Source organism: Gopherus flavomarginatus, chromosome 24, assembly GCF_025201925.1.
Source record: "Gopherus flavomarginatus isolate rGopFla2 chromosome 24, rGopFla2.mat.asm, whole genome shotgun sequence".
NCBI classification, from domain to species: Eukaryota; Metazoa; Chordata; order Testudines; family Testudinidae; genus Gopherus; species Gopherus flavomarginatus.
In genome coordinates, this window is record NC_066640.1 from 233,980 (window position 1) to 253,896 (window position 19,917).

A 19,917-nucleotide genomic window follows, 5' to 3' on the forward strand; every position below is an offset into this window, starting at 1 on the left:
CATCATTTTCATAGAATCATAGGACTGGAAGGTACCTTAAGAGGAAATCTAGTCCAGTGGTTTTCAAACTGCGGGTCGCGACCCAGTACTGGGTCGCAGAACGTAAGGCACTGGGTCACAGTGGCTCTGGTCAGCACGACTGACCGGGCCATTTAAAGTCCTGTTGGTGATGCTGCCTGGCTAAGACAGACTAGTACATACGTGTTCTGACACTGTGCTGTGCCCTGGAAGTGGCCACAGCAGGTCTGGCTCTGAGGCGGGGAATGGGTGGGGTAGGGGGGTCCACAGGGCTCTGTGCGCTGCCCCCGCCCCGAGTACTGGCTCCACACGCCCATTTGCCAGTGCCAACCCCCTGCCTCAGCCCTGAGACCCCCCCTGCACCCCGAATCACTCATCGCTAGCCCCAGCCCAGAGCTTGCAGCCCCCAGCTCAGAGCACTGACCCCCTCCTGCAGCCCAACCCTCTGCTCCAAACCTATCATCCCCGGCCCCATCCCGCAGCCCTCACCCCTGTACCCCAACCCTATGCCCCAGGCCTGAGCCCCTCCCACACCCCAAACCAGCCTGCCCCAGCTGCATTAGGTCGCAAGCATCAACAATTTTCTTCAGCTGGCACCAGAAAAAAAGTTTGAAAACCACCAATCTAGTCCAGTCCCTGCACTTGTTGCAGGGTTAAGTATTATCTAGACCATCCCTGACAGGTGTTGTCCAACCTGCTCTTAAAAACCTTCAATGATGGAGATTCCACAACCCCCCTAGGTAATTTATTCCAGTGCTTAACCACTCTGACAGTTAGGAGGTTTTTCCTAATGTCCAACCTAAAATGCCCTTGCTGCAATTTAAGCCCATTGCTTCTTGTCCTCTCCTCAGAGGTTAACGAGAATAAATTTTCTCCCTCCTCTCTGTAACAACCTTTTATGTACTTGAAAAGTGTTATGTTCCCTCTCAGTCTTCACTTCTGCAGACTAAACAAATCCAGTTTTTTCAGTCTTCCCTCATAGGTCATGTTTTCTAGACCTGTAATAATTGTTGTTGCTCTTCTCTGGACTTTTTGGGCATGGACAACATTTCACTAGGTTGAAGGCAGAAATCAAACTCATGACAACACTTAACACCCCCAAAAAACAATTAAACTAATGAGAGTGGGCAATGCTGAACTAATTAATATCCTGTAATTAGGCCACAGCCCCACTGGGGACCCTCTGTGCCAAGCCATGCAGGGAACTTTTCAATATCCATTTAGAGGGATGACACAAATGTGAGGCGATTTCTACTACGTGACTGGAAGAGTTGGCTGTGAGCACAGCTTAGTCCATGTCATGGACCCTATACCACAAACACTCACGAATGTAACCAGGGCCGGCTCCAGGTTTTCTGCGTCCCCAAGTGGTGAAGGGGGAAGGAAAAAAAAAAAAAAAGGAGCGGCAGTGCAAGTGCGCCACTTCACTCTTCGACGGTAATTCAGCATCAGGTCCTTCCCTCTAAGAGGGACTCGCCACCGAATTTCCGAAGACCCCAACGTGCCGCCCCGATAGCGGCCGGAATGCCACTCCAAGCACCAGCTTCTTCAGTTGGTACCTGGAGCCGGCCCTGAATGTAACTAAGAGAGTTAGGCACTAATGGAAGAGTCCAGCAGTTTTCTTTGTTTAAGAACAAGGGGAGAACAGTAAGGGAAACTAGAAAGTTTAGCACATTTTCTTGCTTACCACTTCCAGCTGATCCTGAAGGAGCAATGACATCATCATCATCACTATCTTCTTCATTTGATTGTGTTACCTCTGGCTCAGGGGCTGTAATCTTCGCTTCCTGCTCTTGTTCCACTCTGCACCGTAGAGCCAAGATCCGATGGTGTAATGCAGCATACAGCTGTCCTGTATCTTTAGAGCTTGCCTAGGGATTTTTAACATACCAAACAAACAAGATTTTAAAAGTTTACAAATGTTTTATTCTATGCAACCTCTTATACAGAGCAAAACATTCCTACCAAACTTCACTTAACAGTAAAAAGGCTGCAGAGTAGTTTTTAAACGAAGAGATGGGGGAAAGCCGATTGCTGCAGAGGAGCACGTGGATAGGACAGAGACTTCTCTTAGAGGAGAGTCCATTGATAGAGATTCTCTAGGTTTTAGTCAGGAAGAGCGGATGGAAGAGGATAAAGTATGGGCCAGATCAGATGAGAAACATTCATATAAAAAAGAATCTGACACATCAGAAAAGGGCAGACAAACAGTGACAAGTTTTTAAAGTGCTTGTACACAAATGCTAGAAGTCTAAATAATAAGATGGGTGAACTAGAGTGCCTTGTGATAAAGGAGGATATTGATATAACAGGTATCACAGAAACCTAGTGGAGCGAGGACAATCAATGGGACACAATCATTCTGGAGTACAAAATATATCGGAAGGACAGAACAGGTCATGCGGTAGTGGTGGGGGAGAGGGAGGAGCACTATATGTGAAAGAAAATGCAGAATCAAATGAAGTAAAAATCTTAAATGAATCCACATGGTCCACAGAATCTCTATGGATAGTAATTCCATGCTCTAATAAGAATATAACAGTAGGGATCTAACATCGACCACCTGACCAGGACAGTGACAGCGATGATGAAATGCTAAGGGAGATTAGAGAGGCTATCAAAATAAAGAACTCAGTAATAGTGGAGGATTTCAATTATCCCCATATTGACTGGGTACATGTCACCTGAGGACAACATGCAGAGACAAAATTTCTTGATACTTTAAATGACTGTTACTTGGTGCATCTGGTACAGGGACCCACAAGGGAAGAGGCAATTCTCAATTTAGTCCTGAGTGGAGGGCAGGATCTGGTCTAAGAGGTAACAAGGACTGCTTGGAAATAGTGAACAATATATAACCTCCCTGTGGTGGGAAGGACACCTCAGCAGCCCAACACTGTGGCATTTCATTTCAGAAAGGGGAATTATGCAAAAATGAGGAGGTTAGTTAAACAGAAATTAAAAGGTACAGTGACTAGAGTGAAATCCGTGCAAGCTGCAAGGATACTTTTCAAAGACACCATAATAGAGGCCCAACCTAAATGTATACCCCAAATTAAATAACACAGTAAAAGAACTAAAGAAGAGCCACCGTGGCTTAACAACCATGTAAAAGAAGCAGTGAGAGAGAAAAAGGCATCTTTTTAAAAGTGGAAGTCAAATCCTAGTAAGGTAAATAGAAAGGCGCATAACACTGCCAAATTAAGTGTAAAAATGTAATAAGAAAAGCCAAAAAGGAGATTGAAGAGCTAGTTAAAAACTCAAAAGGTAATAATAACAAAATTTTTTTTTAAGTACATCAGAAGCAGGACGCCTGCTAAACAACCAGTGGGGCCCCTGGACGATCGAGATAAAAAAGGACCACTTAAAGATAAAGTCATTGCGGAGAAACTAAATGAATTCTTTGCTTCAGTCTTCACGTCTGAGGATGTGAGGGAGATTCCCAAACCTGAGCTGTCCTTTGCAGGTGACAAATCTGAGGAATTGTTGCAGATTGCAGTGTCATTAGAGGTGGTTTTGGAATTAATTGATAAACTTAACAGTAACAAGTCACTGGGACCAGATGGCATTCACCCAAGAGTTCTGAAAGAAGTCAAATGTGAAATTGCAGAACTATTAACTATGGTTTGTAACCTGTCCTTTAAAATATCAGTTTCTGTGCCCAATGACTGGAAGATAGCTAATGTAAAGCCTGTATTTAAAAAGGACTCTAGAGGTGATCCCGGCAATTACAGACTGGTAAATCTAACGCAGGGCCGGCTTTAGGCCGATTCCCTGGAATCGGGCTCCGCGCCTTAGGTGCCTTTTTAAGTTTTTTTACTCATCCGGCAGCGGTCCAGGTCTTTGGCGGCATTTCGGCGGCAGGGGGTCCTTCAGCGCCGCGGAAGACCAGGAGCGAGTGAAGGACCCCCTGCCACTGAAGAACTGGACTGCCACTGGGTATTCAAATTGGACCTTGCAGTTCCTAAAGCTGGCCCTGGTCTAACGTCAGTACCAGGCAAATCAGCTGAAACAATAGTAAAGAATAAAATTGTCAGACACATAGAAGAACATAAATTGTTGAGTAAAAGTCAACATGGTTTCTGTAACGGGAAATCATGTCTTACTAATTTATTACAGTTCTTTGAAGGGGTCAACAAATATGTGGACAAGGGTGATCTAGTGGACATAGTGTACTTAGATTTCCAGAAAGTCTTGACAAGGTCCCTCACCAAAGGCTCTTACATAAATTAAGTTGTCATGGGATAAGAGGGAAGATCCTTTCATGGATTGAGAACTGGTTAAAAGACAGGGAACAAAGGGTAGGAAGAAATGGTAAATTTTCAGAATGGAGGGGGAACACCACTAGTTACCCCTAAGAGTCAGTCCTAGGACCAATCCTATTCAACTTATTCATAAATGATCTGGAGAAAGGGGTAAACTGTGAGGTGGCAAAGTTTGCAGATGATACTAAACTGCTCAAGATAGTTAAGAGCAAAGACTGTGAAGAACTTCAAAAAGATCTCACAAAACTAAGTGACTGGGCCACAAAATGGCAAATGAAATTTAATGTGAATAAATGTAAAGTAATGCACATTGGAAAAAATAACCCCAACTATACATACAATATGATGGGGGCTAATTTAGCTACAACTACTCAGGAAAGAGGTCTTGGAGTCATCGTGGATAGTTCTCTGAAGACATCCATGCAGTGTGCAGCAGCAGTCAAAAAAGCAAACAGGATGTTAGGAATCATTAAAAAGGGGATAGAGAATAAGACTGAGAATATCTTATTGCCCTTATATAAATCCACGGTATGCCCAGATCTTGAATACTGCGTACAGATGTGGTCTCCTCATCTCAAAAAAGATATACTGGCATTAGAAAAAGTTCAGAGAAGGGCAACTAAAGTGATCAGGGGTTTGGAACGGGTCCCATATGAGGAGAGATTAAAGAGGCTAGGACTTTTCAGCTTGGAAAAGAGGAGACTAAGGGGGGATATAATAGAGGTATATAAAATCGTGAGTGGTGTGAAGAAAGTGAATAAGGAAAAGTTATTTACTTGTTTCCATAATATGAGAACTAGGGGACAAACAAAATTAACGGGCAGCAGGTTTAAAACAATTAAAAGGAAGTTCTTCTTCACACAGCACACAGTCAATCTGTGGAACTCCTTGCCTGAGGAGGTTGTGAAGGCTAGGACTATAACCAGGTTTAAAAGAGAACTAGATACATTCATGAAGGTTAAGTCTATTAATGGCTATTAGCCAGGACTGGTAAGGAATGGTGTCCCTAGCTTCTGTTTGTCATGCTGGTGATGGAGGGCAGGAGAGAGATCACTTGATCATTTCCTGTTAGGTTCACTCCTTCTGGGGCACCTGGCATTGGCCACTGTCGGCAGACAGGATACTGGACTGGATGGACCTTTGGTCTGACCCAGTATGGCCCTTCTTATGTTCTTATGTAACTTCACTGCTTTGCAATTTTACACTGTTGATTTCAGAGTCAGTAGGTCTGGTATCCAGATGAGTGTTTTCAGACCAGGTCAGAGATTAAATGGCAGTGGAATCACAGTGTTGGTGGTCAAGGGCTGGACACATTTAGTTCCCGAAGGGAAGAATGCACTCAGTGATTCTCTCTAACCACCCCCATGGCTGACTGAAGGAATGATTTTGGTTGACTTCAGAAGAAGCTGCATGCACCTCCCTCATCCCAAGAAGGTATGCAAGAGGAATCGGCAACAAAGAAAGGGCACAGAGGGGAGTCTCAGAGCCACCCAGCCGCATACCAAATACGCAGATTTTTTTGCCTAAATTTACGCTTACACTTTCATTACAAACGGAAGTCTTCACCCTTTAAAGAACCCCAAACCATCTATCTGGATTTTCAGTCATACATCTAGCACACGTATTTGTTACTAAAATGACTTGACTGTGATTATTTTATTGTGTATCTCTAAAAAACCTTAAATCTCTAACAAAACACATTTAATAACAGAATTGCCACACTAGATCAGTCCTGTGATTCACGAAGCCCAGTATGCGATCTGACTTTCTTGCACACTCCCAAGAATTAATGGCTGCCTTATGTCCCAAAACAAGGGAAGTTTTGGCCTTTTCAAAACTAACTATTCAGTGGATATTATCCATACTGGCAGCTGAAAGCCCTGCTGTCGCAAGGGTATAAGTTATAAAGTCATGTGCGTAAAAAAGCTGAAAGTGGCTGGGACCTTAAAAACTGGACAGTAACAGACCATGAATCCCAGCGATAATTGAACCTGGTAAGACAGAGTGAGTGAGTGAGAGTGTGTGTGTATGTGTGTGAGAGAGAGACAGAGTGTGTGCATTGGCTGCTGGGAAAGTCTATGAGAGACCATGCACCATGTCTTTAAGGCACTCACCAGAAAGCTTGCTGTTCAAACCACAGCAGCTACCAGAAGCTCTCCTGCTCCTGAGCCCTGTATCCCCTCTCCTGCTCTGGAGAGATGAGGTACATAGGCAGAAGGGAGGCAGACACCCTGACATCAGAGTCCCCCTCCCCTGCTCTGCACTGCAAGCAGGAGGGTCCCAGGAGCAGCTGGCCAGGGTCTCCAAGGAAGAGGAAGGAGCAACATGGCCACAGAGCAGCTGGGGGGGAGGGGTGAAGGAAGTGGGGCGCACCTGAACATGTCGCTGAATCTGCACAGCTGTGCTAATCAAATGCACAGCACTTGACTCACTCCTGGGCAGCCACGTGACCGCTCAGCTTAAAGGGAACACAGGGCCCTAATTATTCTTACAGGCCATCTCTGAACTCTCCCCCCAAATTCTCCTACTGAGACAGACTGATCAGTACTGGACATCTTATTTCAGGTGAGGAGTTCTATTTTTATCTGTCCATTTTGTTATTCTCACATTTCTTTGGGCAGAAGTTTCCACTGAGCGCTCCATAATGATGCCCAGCTCTTTTTCTTGAACTGACGAAATTAATTTAGAACCCTGTAAGGTGTACAAATAGTTCAAATTATTCACTCCATTGTGCATTACTTTGCATTTATTGACAATGAATTTAATCGGCCATTGTGATGCTCACTAACTTCCTTGGTGCTTTCTCCCATGCTGTCCCTCATTATCATCCTTCAAAACTCTCCTCAAAACACTTTGCCATGAAGCCTACAAAAAGCTTGCCATGAAGCCTACAAAAAGCTTGACAACACTGCTCTACAGCCAAAACGCTTCTGAAATAAATGTAGTCCAACTTTACTAATTCTGGGTCACTGGGAATGAAAATGATGCTTAAAATTGTTGATTGGCTCTAGTTTTCAAGATATGCTATTGGGTCAGTATATACGACCCTTGACTTGGGAATGGCGGAGGATACGTGAGTTATAAAGGGAAGGGATCTCAATTTAAACCAGAAATGACTAAAATACATCTTTGACTGGATCTAGGAATAAATCTATGACTGGGTTTGGACAGTACTTGCTTTTTAGGCAAAACGATGAATGATGCAATCTGAAGCTAGTATTGCATCATACCTGATATGAATTGCATCATGTTATTCCAAGAAGTCATGGATGATGCAATCATAACGAAGCTTACATCACTCTGCTGAACAAAGTGCCCTATATCAGCTCTGGAAATCACACAGTGTCATGGTCTCTTATTTGTCAGTGTTTGATTTTGCAAAGGGACACATTTCTGTTTAGCCAAAGTGAGCAGAGATGCCTCGTACTTGTGTGAACAGTGCAGACAACTTCTGCTATGTTTGTGGTGAAGTGACTTTTGCATCACAAAAGCACAGTATAACCCCTATGGTTAAGAAAGCCTATCACCTTTATTTTGGCTGCAAAATTGGAGATCAGGACAAGAGGTGGGCCCCACACATATGCTGCAACACTTGTGCAACAAATCTTTGCCAGTGGTTGAACAGGAAAAAGAAATCTATGCCTTTTGCAGTGCCAATGATTTGGAGAGAGCCAACAGATCATACCAGCAATTGTTACTTCTGCATGGTGCCTCCAGTTGGGAAAGGTGTGTCAAAGAAGAAAAAGTGGACTGTGCATTATCCAAACATTCCATCAGCTGTATGCCCAGTACCCCATGGAGAAGGACTGCCGGTTCCTGATGCACCAGAATCATTCTCACTTGAGTCGGAAGAGGAAGAGGATGAAACTTCTGGTCCTGAACCATCAATGTCACAGGACCCACATTTTCTCCCATCCTCCTCCTCTGAACCACACCTCATAACACAAGGTGAACTGAATGACCTTGTCAGGGATTTGGAACTACCCAAGAGTAAGGCAGAGCTGTTGGGCTCCAGACTACAGCAGTGGAATCTCCTGGCAGGCTATCAGGGCAAATGGAGTCCATGAATGCTTGCAGACTATTGCTGGACAGTGACAAGAGATGCTCCATTTAATGAATACAAGAGACAAGCCAAGAAGCGCAGAGTAGACACTGAATAGGACTAAACTATGTACAGAATAGTTTTTTGCCTTTTGTTTCATAATAAATTTTATTTATATAACCCTTTTGCTGATTTTTAAAGTGTTACATAAACAGGACAGGTGAAATATTATTGTGTAAGGCAACCATAAACACATGAAAAAACCTAAGTTTACAATTTATGATTAAAACTCTACTATCTACACAATATACATAGACATAAAATGTACAAACTTAAATATCTTAGAAACAGTAGCCAATCAGTTGTTTTAATTGTCATATTTGAATTCAGCACATCAAAATACATAATAAATATCACATTTTATCTCTGAAGCAGACGACTTCTCAAAAATTGTACACCAGTGCAATTGTTGGGCTGCGGGTGTGCAGAGACAACTGCTTATCATGCTGACCAATATAGTCTCATTGTTTCCTTGTACTCCCCCACCTGTCTCCATGCGTTGTCTCAACTTAATACTTAGACTTAAGCTCTTTGGGACGGGAATCATGTTTTTGTGTTGTTTCTGTACAGCTCTTAGCACAATGGATTCCTGGTAAATGACTGGGGCTCCTAAGTGCTATAGTAATACAAATAATAATTAATAACTTCCTCACAGTCTTCTCTGGCCTTGAGTAACCTAAGTAATTTTTGGTGACAGGTTTCAGAGTGGTAGCCATGTTAGTCTGTATCAGCAAAAAGAATGAGGAGTACTTGTGGCACCTTAGAGACTAACATATTTATTTGAGTGTGGAAGTACAGCAAGAACTGATAGGGATTTGAAGAGGATTTCAACGCAAACAGTCACCTCTGTGAGCAAGAGTCAGGCTAGCTGTAACCCTAATCACAGAATGCCAGGGTTGGAAGGGACGTCAGGAGGTCATCTAGTCTAACCCCCTACTCAAAGCAGGACCAATCCCCAGATAGATTTTTGCCCCAGATCCCTAAATGGCCCCCTCAAGGATTGAACTCACAACCCTGAGGTTAGCAGGCCAATGCTCAAACCACTGAGCTATCCCTCCCCCTAATAATGTGAGATTTGTAGAAGTGAGGATTGTGTGAGGCGAGTGGGAAAGAACTGTGTGAGAAGCTGTTGCGACCTTGTGTCGATAAGGTGGAATGCAGACTAGAGTCTAAATAGAAGTGAGAAAAATAAGATATCAAGATGACTTATGTATAAACAAAATGCAGCTGTTGCTTATTATTGTACGTAACAAAAAGTATAAATGCTTGCTGTAACTGTTTACCTGTAGAGAGACCTGCCTAGTGCACTCTCTCTATGCAACTGCTTGAGAAATAAAGTATCTGACTTTGCTGCACCCAACCAGAAAGTGAGAACTACATTTTTATCCGATATGAGCATAAGCTTTCGTGGACTAAAGCCCACTCCATCAGATGTATGGAGTGGAAAATACAGTAGGAAGACATATATTTACTGTGATACAGCATGGCCAGAGGGCAGCAGGAGAGTGTTAGCAGGGAGTCTTATTCCCTGCAAGGGGAGGAAGGTTTGCTATAGATTAACTAGAGCACCTGAAGCCAATTAGAGCACCAGCAGTCAGTCATGTGATAAAACCCCCCTGCTTCAGCCAGACAGTGTGGGAGCTGGAGCAGAGAGCAGTTTGAAGGAGTTGGAGAAGAGAACAGTTTTGAAGAGAGACAAAAGGAAAGTTTGGAGGAGTGCTGCGGTGGGCTGAGAAATCCAAAAGAAACCCTAGGTAAGGGGCACCTGGCTTGTGTAGAAGGAGGACAAGAAGCCCCTTCACAAGCTGAAGGGCAGGAGAGGGAAGTAGCCCAGGGGAAGGAACCGCTAGTTCAAGTGGTTCACCACAAACCTCAGGGCCCCTGGGTTGGGACCTGGAGCAAAGGGTGGGCCCAGGTCCCTCCCTCTCCACTCCTCTCCTCAAGGACACTAGTGGGGTAATTAAAATACCAGTTCAGAGGCAAGCAATGGTGCCCTGATCCTTCCCCAAAGAAGAGAGTGCGAGACCCAGCATAACAGTACCGGCAATTTGCCACATTACACACAGAGAACATGAAAAAATGGGTGTTGCCATACCAACTCTAATGAGACTAATTGAATAAAGTGGGCTATTAGCAGGAGAAAAAAAACACTTTTGTAGTGATAATCAGGATGGCCCATTTCAAACAGTTGACAAAAAGGTGTGAGTAACAGTAGAGGGAAAATTAGCATGGGGAAATAGTTTAGTTTGTGTAATGATTCATCCACTCCCAGTCTTTATTCAAGCTTAATTTAATGGTGTTCATTTTGCAAATTAATTTCAGTTCTGCAGTTTCTCGTTGGAGTTTGTTTTTGAAGTTTTTTTGTTGAATAATTGTGACTTTTAGGTCTGTAATAGAGAGACCAGAGAGGCTGAAGTGTTCTCTGACCGGTTTTTGAATGTTATAATTCTTGATGGCCTTCACCTGCACATCTACCAATGTGATATGATGCCATCATGTGCCAGCAATGCCCTTCTGCCATGTACATTGGCCAAACTGGACAGTGTCTACGCAAAAGAATAAATGGACACAAATCAGACATCAAGAATTATAACATTCAAAACCCAGTTGGAGAAACTGCAGAACTGGAATTAATTTGCAAAATGGACACCATTAAATTAGGCTTGAATAAAGACTGGGAGTGGATGAATCATTACACAAACTAAACTATTTCCCCATGCTAATTTTCCCTCTACTGTTACTCACACCTTTTTTTCAACTGTTTGAAATGGGCCATCCTGATTATTACTACACTTCTTTTCCTCCTGCTAATAGCCCAACTTATTTGATTAGTCTCATTAGAGTTAGAATGGCAACACCCATTTTTTCATGGTGTGTGTGTGCGCTTGTGCACATGTATGTATCTTCCTACTATATTTTCCACTCCATGCATCTGATGAAGTGGGCTTTAGCCCACAAAAGCTTATGCTCAAATAAATTTGTTAGTCTCTAAAGGTGCCACAAGTACTCCTTGTTCTTTTTGCCGAGTAATTTTGTCATCTACAAATTGTCACTTCACTGCTCACCACCTTTTCTAGATCACTTACATCAAACACCACCAGTTCTACTATGGTATGCGGGCCATGGTGCTGCTAACCTGCCATGATGAAAGTTGACCATTTATTCCTGTTTTTTCCCCCACCCTCTGTCCCTTAGACAGTTTTTTATCCATGACAACGCTTTGCTACTTATGCCTTAACAACTTAGATTCTTTAGTAGCCTCCTGAGAGGAACTCTGGCAAAGAACCTTTGAAAGCCTAAATTTTATCAACCATTTCTCCTCTATCCACCTTATTCACAAGTTCAAAGAATTTTTAATATATTAGCAAGGAACCATTTTATTTTGTTGGTCATATAACATGATCTTCTAGGTGTTTTATTTCAGAATAGCAGCCGTGTTAGTCTGTATCCGCAAAAAGAACAGGAGTACTCGTGGCACCTTAGAGACTAACAAATTTATTTCAGCATAAGTTTTCGTGAGCTACAGCTCACTTCTTCGGATGCATAGAATAGAACACACAGACAGGAGATATTTATACATACAGAGAACATGAAAAGGTGGAAGTATGCAAGATTGACAGAGCCAGAAGGGTACTCAGAAGCCACCTACTACAGGATAGGCCCAACAAAGAAAATAACAGAATGCCACTAGCCATCACCTACAGCCCCCAACTAAAACCTCTCCAGCACATCAAAGAACTACAACCTATCCTTAAAGATGATCCCTCACTCTCACAGATCTTGGGAGACAGGCCAGTCCTCGCTTACAGACAGCCTCCCAACCCGAAGCAAATACTCACCAGTAACCGCACACCATACAACATAAACACTAACCCAGGAACCTATCCTTGCAACAAAGCCCGATGCCAGCTCTGTCCACATATCTATTCAAGTGATACCATCATAGGACCTAATCACATCAGCCACGCCATCAGGGGCTCTTGCACCTGCACATCTACCAACGTGATATATGCCATTATGTGCCAGCAATGCCCCTCTGCCATGTACATTGGCCAAACCAGACAGTCTCTTCGCAAAAGAATAAACGGACACAAATCTGACATCAGGAATCATAACATTCAAAAACCAGTGGGAGAACACCTCAACCTCTCTAACCACTCAGTGACAGACTTGAAGGTGGCAATTTTGCAACAAAAAAACTTCAAAAACAGACTCCAAAGAGAGACTGCTGAACTTGAATTAATATGCAAATTAGATACAATTAACTTAGGTTTAAACAGAGACTGGGAATGGTTGGGTCATTACACTAATTGAATCTATTTCTCTATGTTAAGTTCTCCTCACACCTTCTGTGGGTCATCTCAATTATCACTTCAAAAGATTTTTTCTCCTGCTGATGATAGCTCATCTCAATTGATTAGACTTTTCCTGTTGGTATGCATACTTCCACCTTTTCATGTTCTCTGTATGTATAAATATCTCCTGTCTGTGTGTTCCATTCTATGCATCCGAAGAAGTGAGCTGTAGCTCACGAAAGCTTATGCTCAAATAAATTTGTTAGTCTCTAAGGTGCCACAAGTACTCCTGTGCTTTTTAGGTGTTTCATAAAATTATAAATAAAAGGTTGGTTACTTGTAGCCAGAGTTCTTTGAGCTGGATTCTGCATATTCACACTTTTAGGACTCATGCTGACTGGTAGCAGTACTGGTTAGGCATCCATGGTCCTCTGCCATCCTGCCTAGCACTTGAGCGTTTTCTGAGGGCTTGATGCTGTTGCTGCCTCAGTTTCTTCTACCACCAATGACGAATGCAGATATTTTAATTTGGACTCTGCAGGGTTAGGCAAAGTGGGCGGAGAGTGTGAATATGCAGAGCCTATCTTGAACAACTCCGGATGCAAGTAAGTTACCTTCCTTTCTTCGAGTGTCCTCTGCATATTCCCACTCTTCATATAGTTTCACAAGCAGTATAGTAAATTGGATGACGGGAGGCAGAGTTCTAATTAAACAAGGATTACCAAACTGGACATCTGACTAGGATGCCATATCCTAAGCATAATTCTTCTTGAAAGAGAATGGACGCCCACGTAGCGGCTTTGCATATCTCGATTACGAGAATGTGTTTATTAAAAGCTGTAGATGTAGCTGGTGTGTGATGGCATAGTGAGATGAGAACGTGTGGATGGAGGACCACGTGGCCACTCTACATATCTCCTGAGTCGGAACCTGAGCCAGGAATGCCGCCAAGGAGGCCTGTGCCCTGATGGAATGGGCCGTGACCGGAGGGACAGGAGTCTTTGCTATACGGTAGCATTCCCGGATATAGGTCACGATCCACGAAGAGATTCGCTGAGAGAAGACCGGGAGCCCCTTCATCCTCTCTGCCACTGCGACGAAGAGCTGGGTCGAGCATCTGAACGGCTTGGTACGCTCCACGTAAAAAGCCAAGGACATCCAGGGAGTGTAGCCTCCGCTCTTCGCTGGAGGCGTGTGGTTTCTAGTAAAACACCGGGAGAAAGATATCTTGGCCCATATGGAATTGTGAAACGACCTTGGGTAGGAAAGCCACATGAGGTCTAAGTTGGACCTTGTCCTTGTAGAAGGCTGTGTACGGGGGCTCAGACGTTAACGCCTGAAGCTCCGACACCCGTCAGGCCGAGGTGATGGCCACCAGGAAGGCAGTCTTGTATGACAGGTACAGCAGGGAGCACGAGGCCAGAGGCTCAAAGGGAGGCCCCAAGAGGACAGAGAGGACCAGGTTCAGGTCCCAAGCGGGGGTCGGCTGACGCACATGCTGGAAGAGCCTGTCTATACCCTTGAGGAAAGGCCCAACCAGTAGGTTCGCAAACACTGCGGTACCCCCTTCTCCCGGATGAAAGGCGGATATGGCCGTCAAATGTACATGAATGGAGGAAAGGGAGAGGCCCAGTTGTCTTAGGTGAAGCAAGTAGTTAAGGACAATGGGAATTGGAAGCCCTAGCGGGTCGTGACCCCGCTGACCCGACCAGATGGAGAAGTGCTTCCACTTGGCCAGGTAGGTGGCCCTAGTCGACGGTTTCCTGCTACCCAGCAGCACCTGCCTGACCTGCTGGGAACACTGCAACTCCACCAGGTTCAGCCATGGAGCATCCAAGCTGTAAGGTGAACGGACTCGAGGTTCGGATGGCAGAAGGAGCCCCAGTCCTGCGTGATCAGGTCCAGGAGTAGGGACAGCATCAGGGGTGCCTGAACGGACATGTGCAGCAGTGATGTGTACCAATGCTGGTGCGGCCACGCTGGAGCTATCAAGATTACCCTGGCGCAATCCCTGAGAATTTTTAAAAGCACCCTGTGTATCAGGGGAATTGGAGGAAAGGCATAGAGCAGGCCGTCTTCCCATGGCTGAAGGAAAGTGTCCGACAGAGACCCCCAACTGTGGCCCAGAAGGGAGCAAAACCGTTGGCACTTCCGGTTTTCCCTTGAGGCAAACAGGTCTAACCAGGGAAAGCCCCAGAGCTGGAAAATTGAGCGCAGCACGTCCCATCGGAGGGACCACTCGTGGCCCTGGAACGAGCGGCTGAGGGTGTCTGCCAAGCCGTTCTGCTCCCCTGGAAAATAGAACGCCATCAGGTGAGTGGCATTGTGGATGCAGAAATCCCACAGCGCGAGGGCTTCCCTGCAGAGGGGAGAGGAGCGTGCACCCCCGTCTGTTGATATAAAAGACTGCCGCCATGTTGTCCGAAAGGACTGAAACATACTTGCCAGCCAGGTGAGACGGGAAGGTCAAACAAGCCAGATGGACCGCTCTCAGTTCCCTGACACTGATATGCAACTGGAGGGCCTCCGGCATCCACAAGCCCTGCGTCCTGAGGCATCCCAGGTGCGCTCGCCAACCTCGATCCGAGGCGTCTGTCACCAGGGAGAGGGAGGGCTGCGGGGCAGCAAAGGGAACGCCCATGCAGACTTCCTACGGGTTGAGCCACCACTGAAGCGAGCGCAGCACTAAGCGGGGAACGGATACCATGGAGTCCAGGGGGTCCCTGACCGGGCGATAGACTGTCGTCAACCAGGACTGCAGTGGGCGAAGCCAGAGTCTGGTGTGGACCACCACATAGGTGCATGCCGCCATGTGGCCCAACAGCCAGAGGCAAACTCACGTGGTGCAGTCCGAGGATGAGCTCGGAAATTGCACGGAACCTGGACTCCGCAGATACGCTTTGGCATGTGTGGAGTCCAGAACCGCTCCTATGAACTCTGTGTGTTGCGTTGGAGACGGTGGATTTGGCATCGTTCAAGAGGAAGCCCAGATTGAGAAAGGTCCGCCTGATGAACAGCACTTGGGTCTCTACCTGCTCCTTGGAGCGGCCCTTTATGAGCCAATTGTCCAGGTAGGGGAATACCTGGATGCTGTGCCTGCGCCACGACCGCCATGCACTTCGTGAAGACCCTGGGAGCAGCTGACAGGCCAAACCGGAGCACCGTGAACTGCAGATGGATGCCGGACACGACGAACCTGAGGTACCAGCGGTGCCGTGAAATTATGGCGATGTGGAAGTAGGCGTCCTTTAAGTGGAGGGTGGCATACCAATCTCCTGGATCCAGGGAAGGAATGATCGAGGACAGGGAGACCATGTGGAACGTGAGTTTCCTCACAAACTTGTTCAGCCACCGCAAGTCTAGGATGGGTCTCAGGCCCCTTTTTGCCTTCGGTATGAGGAAGTACCGGGAGTAGAAGCCTTTGGCCCTGCACTCCCGCGGGATTTCCTCCACTGCCTCTGCCTCCATGAGGGATTTCACTTCTTGAACCAGAAGTTGCTCGTGAAAAGGGTCCCTGAAGAGGGACAGGGAAGGGGGTTGGTGCGGCAGGAGGGAGGAGAACTGGATAGAATATCCCCTCTCTACCATGTGGAGCACCCATTTGTCCGACGTAATTCGGGACCAGACACGGTAGAAGTGGGACAGATGTGACCCAAAGGTAGGAGTAGGAGGATCCAGAGTCTCGATTGGTAGGTCGCCCTCAACCGTACCATCAAATAGGGGGCCCAGGCCCAGATGATGGTCTCGATTGGCCAGACGCCTGGCTGGAGGGGTGACGCTGGTGACGTCTCCTGCCTTTTCTACCCCACCTGCACCCCACCTCCTGGCGGGCCTGTGGCCTAAATTGTCTGCACTGGGTAGCAGGGGTATGCATGCCCAGTGAGCGAAGCGTGGCCCTCGAGTCCTTCAAACTATGGAGACATTTGTCCGTTTTCTCTGAAAATGGCATCTTCCCTTCGAAGGGGAGGTCTTGAATTGTCTGCTGGACCTCATAGGGCAGGCCTGAGACCTGGAGCCAGGCGCCCCGCCGCATGACCAGGCCCGTGGCCAAGGTGCGTGAGGCTGAGTCCACCGCATCCAAGGCGGCCTGGAGGGAGACTCGAGAGATCAGTTTGCCCTCCTTCACTAGGGCCAAAAAACTCTGATCTCGAGTCCTGGGGAAGGAGCTCCACAAACTTCGACAACACGTGTTGTGGCCATATCGGCTTATTATTGCCTGTTGATTGGCAATGCGGAGTTGGAGTCCCCCTGTGGAGTACACCTTCCTGCCAAAGAGCTCAAGCCTTTTTGCATCCCTGCTCTTTGGCGTTGACCCTTGAAACCCTTGACACTCCCGCTGGTTGGCCGCACCTACTACCAGGGAGTTGGGAGAAGGGTGGGTGTACAGGTGCTCGTGCCCTTTAGAGGGGACGAAGTAGCGCTGCTCCGTCCTCTTGGCAGTAGGAGCCAATGAGGCTGGTGTTTGCCATAGGGTGCGGGACGTATCCGCTATCGTCTTTATCAGCGGGAGGGCCACCCTGGATGGCCCTGCACTGTTGCCTGTACTGCAGGTAACGTTGGTGGCTCGCCCCCGACACCGATCTCCTGCTCCACGACCTGCTGGAGCGATAGGCGTCTGCCTCTGAGTATGAGGACCTGGGGGGGAGCGGCACCCAGTGCCAGAGGTGAGTGGTGCCAAGGCGACAGGGAGCCTCTCCTCTGGCCCAGTGCTGCCTTCGCAGCTCGACGCGGGGAGGGAGGCAATAGCATGGCCGGCTTGCCTCTAGATTGTACTGGTGGGCGGACCACAGTAGGCAACTCCCGACGATGTGGGGAGGCCGGTGCCGGGAGACCTATCAAGTCTGAGGCCGCCTTGAACACCTCCAGCGTTGACGGGGGGCATATGTCTACGCTAAGGCCCAGAGAATTAGGCTGGTTGGACTCGATCGCCCTCTCTGCAGTGCAGGAGTCGATGGAACCGCCAGGGGCTGTAACGCAGTCTGTCCGCTTAGCCCCGGGGGCGGGGGCCGCCTTGGGTCCTGGTGGGGAGACCGATCCCTCACCGGCTTATTTTTCTTGGCGGGCACCAGCAAAGGTGAGCGGTGCCGCACCGAGGCCAACTTCCTATGACCTGACTCCGCCCGGTGCCAGGTCTTGGACGACCTGGGCTGGGCCTTAAGTCCTGATGCCACTGTCGGGGCACTCCGCACTGAGGACGACGTGCTGGGGCCCGCCTCAGCCAGTTCTGGGTCCAAGGGTGGTTGCAAGGCCGCCTCCATCAGGAGGACTCTAAGTCTCTGAGCCCCGTCCTTGAGAGTTTGGGGGCGGAAGCCTCTACAGATAGAGCACCGGTCCTTTTGGTGGCTCTCTCCGAGGCATCTCAAGCACGCAGAGTGCGGATCACTCTTGGGCATGAATTTCCCGCAGTCCTCGCAGAGTTTGAACCCGGGGGACCTGGGCATGCCCCAGCGGGAGACGAAGAGTGTGTGTGGGGGGACCCCCTAACTACGAAAACTATATACAAAGAACTATCTACTAACCATAATATAACTGAAAATACGGACTAAACGGATAGGACACTGCCAGATTGCTATGCAAGAGAAGTTCTAGCTAGCTGTCACCGGCGGTAACAAGGAACTGAGGGGGGTGGAGGGTCGGCGGGCCCCTTTATAGGGCGCCATGGCGGCGCCACTCCAGGGGGCGCCTGAGCCGACTCTACGGACGCTGCTAGGGGAAAATCTGGCTGGCGTGCACGAGGCGCACGTACACTTACTTTGAATGGACATGAATAACCACTCGAAGAAGAACTCTTTGTTCTCTATCTAAGTAGTATAATAGTACATGCTGGCATCCAACAAATATAACCTCGCCTCCCCTTTCGATGAACGAGGCTTTGGAAAGAATGCTGGTCAATTATGGTTTGATTTACGTGAAACTCAAGACACAACTTTAGGAAGACATTTAGGGTATGATCTAAGAGCTAACTTGACCCTGCACTGGGAGATGCATATGCAAAAAAACAACAACAACACAGATTTATCATTAACATGAGGGAGGGCATGCTGCTAGTAATATACTTAATGGACGGCAGAGATAATCCATTTATTTTTAAGTGTAACAGATATGCTATTAGAAATAGGTTCTGCTGGAACTGGGTCAGCACCTTTCCCAGTTGTCCATCAAACAAAACTTTTCCCCTCAAACTCATAATTTTTTCTATCTGGTAGTTTTCTGGCATTAACTCTCTGCACCTCAGATGCGCATGATCTTTCTAACTCTGAAGACCTTTCCCCCTGCTGCGATAGCAGATCCATTGCTAACAAAAGGATTTTGCAAATGCCTTTGAATAAATGGCATCACTTGATGCACCACTGCTGCTTCAGCTACACCGGAGCAGTAAGAATCACCCTGGCTGAATATTGTCTTATCTCTTTTAGGACAGTGGGAATGTGGGGGGAAAAGAAGAGGAAACGCATATCAGACCGTTCCCCAGTGTAGAAGAAATGCATCTGCCAATGACAGACTGAGCCTGCTTTTGAGTGGAAATGGGGACACTTTGTGTGTGGTTTGAATCTGGTTGCAAACAGATCTATGTCCAGAAATCCCCAAAGATTGAAAATAACCTGAATCACCAATCTTTTAAAGGCAATTTGAGCATCTTAAAATAATCTCTGCTTGGCCTATCTGTGATCACACTGTATGGACCTGCTACAGGTACGGCAACTGGGTATACATAGTGCAGGATACATCAATCCCAAAGTTCTACTGCCTCTTTGCAAAAAGTTGATAACAGAGTTCTTCCTTATTTGTTTACATATAGACTGCCAATACACTGTCCATGGCCACTTGAATTACTGCATTTCATACTTGTGAGAGAAATGCTCAGAGCTAGTTGGATTGCCTCAGTTCCAATACATTTAAGTGCAACAGGGATTCTGCGTTGTTCTAAAGAGCTTGAACGTACAGACTACAAAGATGTGCGCCTCACCCTCTCTTTGATGCATCTGTGGTTATAATTAAAGAAGGAAAATGTGGGCTGAACAAAACTTCCTTGAGGATATTTTGAGGTTACAGCCACCATCTGAGAGAAAGATGAGCTTCCTCAGAACAGCGAATACATTTTGCAAACTGTCCATATTGGGTCTGAAATTCCTTAGTGCCCAGTGCCAAAATGGTCTCATTCAGAGCCTGACACATGGAGTCACATAGGTCGTAAATGCTATCAGACTCAGAGTTAATAAATAAACTATATTTTGAG

General features: G+C 46.7%; 1 protein-coding gene across 4 annotated transcripts in view; it reads right to left on the bottom strand.

Moving 5' to 3' along the window:
- The window catches only part of RANBP3 (RAN binding protein 3), a 232,275-nt gene that overhangs the window by 6,010 nt on the left and 206,348 nt on the right, over positions 1-19,917 (bottom strand). For all 4 annotated transcript variants that reach the window (XM_050933753.1, XM_050933755.1, XM_050933752.1 and 1 more), the window contains one exon: positions 1,706-1,889. In XM_050933753.1, the coding sequence (XP_050789710.1) occupies positions 1,706-1,889 (184 nt within the window). The remainder of the gene's footprint in view (positions 1-1,705; positions 1,890-19,917) is intronic.